Source organism: Oryzias latipes, chromosome 24 (genome assembly GCF_053564925.1).
Source record: "Oryzias latipes strain Hd-rR chromosome 24, Olatipes_Hd-rR_3.1".
NCBI classification, from domain to species: Eukaryota; Metazoa; Chordata; class Actinopteri; order Beloniformes; family Adrianichthyidae; genus Oryzias; species Oryzias latipes.
The window spans coordinates 7,771,914-7,779,999 of NC_136260.1; the positions used below are offsets into that span (position 1 = coordinate 7,771,914).

At 38.8% G+C, this 8,086-nt stretch overlaps 2 protein-coding genes across 2 annotated transcripts in view; both read left to right on the forward strand.

Annotated features, from left to right (window-relative positions):
• The window catches only part of filip1b (filamin A interacting protein 1b), a 29,725-nt gene extending 28,331 nt beyond the window's left edge, over positions 1 to 1,394 (forward strand). The window contains exon 6 of the mRNA XM_023953032.2: positions 886 to 1,394. Coding sequence (XP_023808800.1) covers positions 886 to 1,086 — 201 coding nt within the window. The 3' untranslated portion in view covers positions 1,087 to 1,394. The remainder of the gene's footprint in view (positions 1 to 885) is intronic.
• Positions 1,395 to 4,964: 3,570 nt separating this feature from the next.
• On the forward strand, positions 4,965 to 8,040 carry cox7a2a (cytochrome c oxidase subunit 7A2a). The gene is made up of 4 exons (XM_004083767.5): positions 4,965 to 5,122; positions 5,416 to 5,505; positions 7,524 to 7,608; positions 7,778 to 8,040. The coding sequence occupies exons 1-4, from the start codon at positions 5,105 to 5,107 to the stop codon at positions 7,834 to 7,836; spliced, it is 252 nt and encodes an 83-aa protein (XP_004083815.1). The 5' UTR covers positions 4,965 to 5,104; the 3' UTR covers positions 7,837 to 8,040.
• The last annotated feature ends 46 nt before the right edge of the window (positions 8,041 to 8,086 follow it).

An 8,086-nucleotide genomic window follows, 5' to 3' on the forward strand; every position in this document is an offset into this window, starting at 1 on the left:
TGAGAATCAGGAGCAGATGACAAAAAGCTGTTTGAAAAAGCTAGCCGTGACGAAAGTGCTACAATCGGTGGGTCAAAAGCTCCCTGCTCTGCTCCATTCTGATGCATCCACTTGCAGACAAATAGATCCACGTCTTCGTTTTCCTCCTATGAGCTGGAATCTGGATCAAAATTGGATGGCTCCGATATTACTTTCCATTTTTGTTGCACCTGTAATTTTAGGTTGGAGTTGTGAGTGGTTGTAAGCTAGCGGGTGAGCATGTAAACAGAGAGCTCTCATCAAAATGGAGAGGAAGGGGGTAGTCTTACTCAACGCAGACAGTCCTGTCCACAACTCAGAGGTGAATTTCTCTTGAACTCCTGCTCTGCAGAAACTAGGTCCTAGAAAATGACATAGTTTTTTTTTTTAATTTCCTAAAAACAACACAACCATAAGTAAAAGATCACTGGGAATGCTCTTCCTTCCTAGACTCAAAGGAGGAATGGGCTACATTCTTGTGGTTAGTTCTTGTCTGATGAAACTTTCACAATCCAGCAAATTTAGAGTTCTTTTTTATCACTGACGTGATTCAAATTGGTTTAAACTTTGCTTATATGTATGATAAAGATGCTCAAGTTCAAAAGGTTTTAAGAATATAATGAAACTTTCATCAGTTTTCCATTAAAAATTAAAGAAATATGAAGAAATATGCTGTTTTTTTTAATAAACTTGTAACTTTAATGTATAAATTACTTTGAATCTCAAAGCTTAATCCTTTTTTCTATAAATTTAACTATGAGATGTGGTCATAGAAACCATGCTTACCTAAAAGTTTAAGTGTTCTTTAAAAATGCAGAAATGTTTCAACGTCTTCCTCTTTTTGTCTTGCCTTGTTCCTTTTTCCAGCCCAGTTCAGACGCACAGGCAGCTCGAAACACAGCCACACGGATCCCGGTGTCAAAATGTTCTAAAACGTGCGGGAAGGCCGTCCTGGGCTTGTCAACAGTGACGAGGTTGGAGTCACGAGCTGAGGCACAGGCCATGAAAATCGAGCTGAGGAGGTCGACTGTGTGCAACTGTTCCTCTGCAGCAGGAGGCAAAAGCTGAAGCGGTAACCAGGAACCATGACTACAACAAAAATCTGTTGGCCAAATGGGATGCAGGCCATACCTAAAAAGTATGGGGGATTTCACTTACTTTCAAAATAAATGATCCTATTTTAATCTTTTATGTTAACTGCACATAAAGCTGTGCTGGGTGCACATTGGTTGATCTTCCTGTTTGTTGTCCAATCATGAGTTTTCTTATATTCGTAGCATGATTTCATTGCTCTACAACGCTCTGGGAGGTTTCTATTCACCAAAACACTGTGCATTTGGGACAAGCACCAAAATAAAACTATTTATCTAAATAAAGACTTTGTGTTATCATTTCATTTCTTGCATAAGAAGCTCCATGCTGTCCTGCATGTGTGAAGATGGGTTTCAAGATTTTTCATTTTAGTGTAAAGACTGCCAAAACTACACTCTTTATTAAAAAAAGAATTCTTACCCAATATGTAATATTACAAAAGAGATAACAGAAAAACAACTTTCTTACAAATAAAGTTGTGAAATAAACAAAACTTTTATATTCAAGAGCCCAAAATAGTACAATTATTTTTGTTTTCACACAGCCCAGAGCAGAGCGCATAGCAGGTCTTTTTCTGGTAGTTTACAGCATAGTTTTTGCAAGCAGCAATATATTCACATAAGAAAAATAAATGTTCAAATGTTTTTTTTCTTAATTTTATTGTTTCTTCTGTCAAGACAGTGAGAATCTGTGTGGACTTTAAACTTTTTTCCTGAAAACCTTTTTAGACAGTGAGCAACAGGAAGACTGCTATGCCTTTTGGGGTGTGACAGTCAAATTCAATTTTCTTTCCTGCGTCTTGTTGTCAGATGTCAGAGCTCTGTCTCCCCCTCTGGTCACCGGCAGGCGTTCCCAAAGTTCTAGCCACACCAACAACCCTAGCACACAGTTCCTGGATGCCGCACACCTGACTCTCACTCATTCAATAACCACAGCGTACTTAACCCTTGTGCTATCCTAGGCACTTTAACATTGGGAGTGGGGTCATCTAGACCCCACAAGACAGTGCTCTGAACCTTTTTTCTTCAATGATTTGTGATCTTCACTGGTGTCCATGGATTACATGAAATCTTTCCACCTTTATCCACCTTTGTCATGGTAGGAAGAACACGTCAATGTAAGGGTGGGGTCATCTAAGATAGCACAAGGGTTAAGATCAGTGCAAAGTATTGTTTGTGCCACTCTGCCTTCATCACCAGGCGTTGTATTTGGACCTGATCTTCTGTCTCCTGACCATGCGTCTGACTTTTCTTGCTGCATGGATCCTGACCACCCTGTCTCTCCTCTGATGATCTAATGCCTGTTATCGACTCCTACCTGCCTGACCCTGATTTAGCTTTGTGGACTTTTAAATGAGCTAATAAACTAGCTGGGTTTATATCCAGCCGTCTGCCTGCTCTTTTGAAATGCTGGTCAACATTTTTGTTTGACAAAAACTGCTTTTTTGAACTGATGACTTGACAAGAGGGATAATGTTTTTGTTTTTTCTCTTCACAAGTTTCCTCTGCTTATTCTTAGCAGAGACTCCTTGCACAAATTAACAGGGCTACAAAAACAAAAAAAAAAATGAATCAAATCAAGGATAAGACCGAAAACCCTAACTCCCGTGATGCCCCTGAGCCTAAATACACTGTACACAGCTCTGTGTCCTGACTGTCTTGATGACAGAGAAAGATTTTATAGTGATAAAATAGAATAAAACCAGTTTACACTGGATGATGTGAAATCCTGTGACCTCTGCCCCCTGGCGACTGTCTATGAACTCATATTCTTTAATATTACTGCTGTCATGCAATTATATTTCTGTGTGATTAATCATGATAATAAAAAATAATTAATCAAATTGATGTATTTTTAAACTAACCTAATATATGCTGTGAAAAGCCATTAATTAGAATTCATTTAGATTTGTGACATTGTGGCTCAGTAAAAGATCAAATTAAAATTTAAAAAGTGGCTTTGTAAAGTTTTCCTAATATGACAGACCTTTACCTTTGGACCAACAAGGGGTATTTTTTCAATCTCAAACAAAAAAAAATGAGTAGGAACAGTGAGCACTGTTTTAAACAATATAAAAAGTATTGACCACAAAGTTATTAATACTATAACACATGTTAACATACTTTAGTCCACAGCCCTCCACCTACCCCATTTAATATAACGAACACCTCGTCCGGCTTTATCCCTTACAAAAGAGAAAATAACTTGTTCTGTAAGGAACTACAATGACGCACTTTGATGACGTTACAATACTGACGCGGCACACGCCCTACAAGTCATGCACTGACCAAGACAAATGTAAGAGGTGTTTCATAGTATTTTGATACTGCTACTAAAAAATCTGTGAACTCTTTAAAAAATACTGTACCTAATGAAAATATCTCCTTCTTATCTCTAAGTGATACCACTGTTGGAAAATCCTGTTTCAACTTTGCCCGAAAGAATAACAAAGTAATATGTGCCAAATGTCATTTCTGTTCCCTCTGCTGTCTTCTGTTGGAAATGTATTCCTGACTTGCCCTGGAAAATATTTGGACCCTATTAATTGATAACACGATGAGAGATGTCTCCTACAAACATCTACATAGAATCTATCCTAATAAGTAAATGCTAAAATATAATAAGACAATTGACCCCAACTGTACTCTTTTTAAAGATCAGTCACAACAATTAGTCACCTATTTTGGAATTGTAACATTACTAAAAAAAATTTGGAAAGAATGTACACGTTTTATAAATCACAAAGTTGACTGACAATTTCAGATGAAATTTGAATATATCATATTTGACCTACCTGAAAACAACACAAAATCAAACATAATATTGGCAATTAATCTTATTATAATATTGGGTGTTATATTCACAAATCAAAATTTTCTTCATCACAACTTTTTCCCCCTGAAATAATTAAAGAATAAGGATCTTATTAACACTCTATTATAGTTTGAACAAAAAAGCCATACATATATATGAAAACTGTCTGTCTTTGAACATTTAAATTCGTTTTATGACATTTTTATCTAATATTGCGATTTCTTAATAGTGATGGTAATTGTGGTATCATGGGTTGATATTAGGGCGGCAGTGGCTCAGGTGGTTGAGCAGGTCGTCCAGTGATCGAAGGGTCAGCGGTTTGATCCCCACTCCCCCCAGCACAACTGTCGTGTCCTTGGGCAAGACACTTCCCCCTCCTTGCCTCCAGTGTGGCTCCACTGGTGTGTAAATGTCCCGGTGATGGTCAGAGGGGCCGTAGGCAGCCACACCTCTGTCGGTCTGCCCCAGGGCCGCTGTGGCAACATCACCAAGTATGAATGAGGAGTGAATGAATAATGGACACATTGTAAGAGCTTTGAGCGTCTGGAAAAGCCCAGATAAATCTAATCCATTATTTGTATTATTATTATTATTACAACAGTGTACCTTTTCTTAAGTGAATATGTTCCAACAGAATAGCTTTGATTATTTTTGTATAATTTCTTTGGCATAAAATTATGTTACTCACAAAACAGCTCATGGCTGAAAAGTTATATGTACTACCCAAAATTTGAAACATGGACCCAGTGTTGTTTTCATCCTATTCACTAAGAAAAAGTGATATGTTCCCATGTAATATCTAACTATTGTTTTCAGGGTAACAAAATGTGGTGAAAATTAGGTGAAAATTTGTCAATGACAACTGGTAATTTGTTTATATTGAAATTTGCTTGGTGAAGAATTCCAACCCTCCAATTTTATGAATTATATATCGAGGCTCTCAGTACCAAAAGGAGTGATAGTTTCTATATGGTCTTTCAGCCAAGAGTCTACCAGCTCAGATGGTCATCCCAGACTCGAAAGTAGATTCCCTTTTGCAGTGTAGATTTACAGTGCTCACCTGCAGGTGGCGGTAGTAAACAATGGCAGTCTGTCCGAATACGTAAAAGAAGAAGAAGAAACGGAAGTTAGATCATCCGGTGTCCTTGTGCCTGATAGTTACGACCAGGGATTAAAGAAAATGTACAGACACATGATTGTAAGTGACTTTTTCCATGTATTCGGTCTTTTGTGTGCAATTGCTTAATGACGGGTTAGGAAAGTGAAGGTAAAGGTGTTCGATGAGGTGTTTTTAACCTACAACTAAGCTAGTAGGTTCATTTGCCGGGATAGTTAGCCTTTAGCTTAGCATAAGAACGCGGTCTCCGTTGTATCTGTTTTCAGATTGTGTTTTATTTTCCGGTAAAAACCATGCTGTTCTTATATATTTATTAAGGTTTGTGGCCACTGCATTGACCCATGTATGACTTTGACCCTTCCTGCTGTTTTCAGGCTCTCCGGCAGGTGGCGCGGCGGAGCATCTGCAGCTCTGCTCCCCGCCAGGTGGAAAACAAAGTCCCCCAAAAACAGAAACACTTCCAGGTAAGACGACGGAACTAAGAACGTCTGCTTGAATTTGGTTTCCTTAATCCAGAGAAATATGAAAACGAGCTCATGAAGTTCTGCTTAAGAGCGAAACTATTACGTTTAAAGACATAACGGAAACAAGAGTGGAGTTTATGATCTGATCATAAGTGTTAATCTAGTTGTCAAAGTAATCAAGCATGAAACTGACAGCCTTTCTCCTATGAGGCATGGAAACAATCGGAATACTTATGTTACCTTATAGTGTTTACCCTTCAACCTTAATATATTTAAGGTTACTTGCCTATTTCATTTAATAGAATAAAAAAATAAACTGTTCCTTTGACTGCATTTGAAAAATATTCAAGCGTTATGCTTGTTTACAAATAATTTGACAGAAACCCCATATTTGTCTTTGGGTTCAATAAATTGTGTGTTGTCTTTTCTTAATTATATCTTTTTTTCAAAATGTACTAATTTTAAGCAGAGCTTAGTCAGGAAATAGGTTAGTAAAAAAACAAAACAATTACAATAAATATTTATTAGTCCGATGAGAATGGGGTGGTTGCGTTTTTGATTTATTGTGCAGCTTTTTAGAACAAAGCAAGCTAATATAATATGCATAATAGGGTTGGGCGATGTCCCCTAATTTGGCCGTTGACGATGTTTGCTGTCAACCATCGGGATGGACGATGACATCGTCGGGGGGGGGGGGGGGGGTATTTTTTACATTTTTCGTTCTTATATAACTGCTATTCGTTATTTTGCTTTTTTCATTTTATTTCCCAACTAATGGTTAATCCGCGATGATCCAGTATAAACTGAGGGAAGTGACTTTAACAGAAAAAGTAACAAGCAAAATAGAAAAGAAGTAGTCCGCTCCCGCACTTAACTAGCGAAGTGGACCGGCGGAGGGCGGATTTACAGCTTTATGTTTGATGGGAAGGGGGGGGGTACATGAGCGGTATGTGTGGGAGATTTAAGACTGCGATCCGTCCCGCACCTCTAGGGGTACGAGCTATCAAACTCAGAACCGGGTCTAAACGTGTGTCTGAGCACAGCTCGGATCGTCAGCACACACAGAGGTTTGAGCTTCAAAGCAGAAATGTCGCTCAGTCCTTAGAAAACATTCAATCAATCACGTTGATTTGTGTTTCCAGTCGTGTCCCGACTAAATAAAGGCTGATGTTATTCACAGCATGCAGCGCCACCCAAAGCTAATGTTGTTAGCCCGTGTTAGCATACTGCTAATCCTGGCTTCGTTCAGAAAAAGCTCTGACCACACGGATTAAAATTCAAATGATGAGCGAACAGGTGTTTCATAATAACCGTAACATTATTAAAAGCACGTTTAGAAGATCGTCTCGTATTTTACCGAGCTGACATGTCAATGTATATAGCCGCTCGGTGCTGTTATCGTTTTGTATTGAATTGTTACCTTCAATAAAGTTTGGAAAAAAAGCCGCTCGGCGGAAGTTGTATCCTCTTCCGGTTTTCAAACTGCGCGTGTGCGAATGATTTATTCCGACCGAAATTGTGACCTTAGTGAACGTTTTTATATTCTGAAAACATTTTTCTGGGCCCATGTACACGGTTGGATACTAATCTGACCATTGATCCCATCAAGATATTTTGTACATGTAACCGCGGCTTATGATGTCGACGCGCAACGTGGCGGGGGCGTGGCATCACGATGGTGGTCTCTCCATCGGGATGTCAGTCACCCATCACGATGGACGATGATATCGTCCATCGGCACAACCCTAATGCATAATGATAAAAAAAGAAAAAAATCCACACGCTGTAAGACAAAGCTGTTTAAGTCCCACTTTATTTAGAAAATACCTGCCAAGAAATGTGATTTTAAAGACAAAGCTGTGGGCTCAAGTAGTTGATTTTTCTTTTACTTTTGACTTCCTCTCAACCTAACTGCTCTCTAATCATTTAGTTTTTTTGGAAGTGTCTTTCTTTATTTTCTTAAAGGACTGCAACATCATTTTGTTCTATTCTTAGCTCTTCCTCCTCTTGTGCTACAGGAGGACAATGGGATGCCTGTTCATCTAAAAGGAGGCAGCGCTGATGCTCTTCTGTATAGGATGACCATGGCCCTCACCGTTTTGGGTTAGGAAATCTTTAGTTAGCCTTCACATCTGCAGAAAACCTGCATTGCTTCCTCTGGCCTTAAGACGACGATTTTATTGAAAAACCTTTACATTCAAATATCTATCTGTGATGTTTCAATTTCTGTTTATCCTGTTAGATGAACTGACTTGCTGAAATGTCTCTACAGGAGCCGGGTATGTTGTCTACGAACTGGTGAAAGCTTCGTTCCCTCAGAAGAAAGACTGACGTCTTTACTCCGGCTCTTCATTCGGGCGGTCAGAAACCATGCAGGTGCTTCACGCTGTATCTAAAGAGGCTCCTTTGTCCGCGCCGGTAAAGCGGGTTTGCTGTTGTCGTTTCTTGTGTGAGGAGTAATAAATTATTTCTTGTACACAATCTGTTAACCTGAGGATCAATAAACAAAACATACCTCTCCTCTCATGACCAAAACACGTTTTTGGCTGTTTTTATTCCATCACTTTCAAAGGTTTTGTCA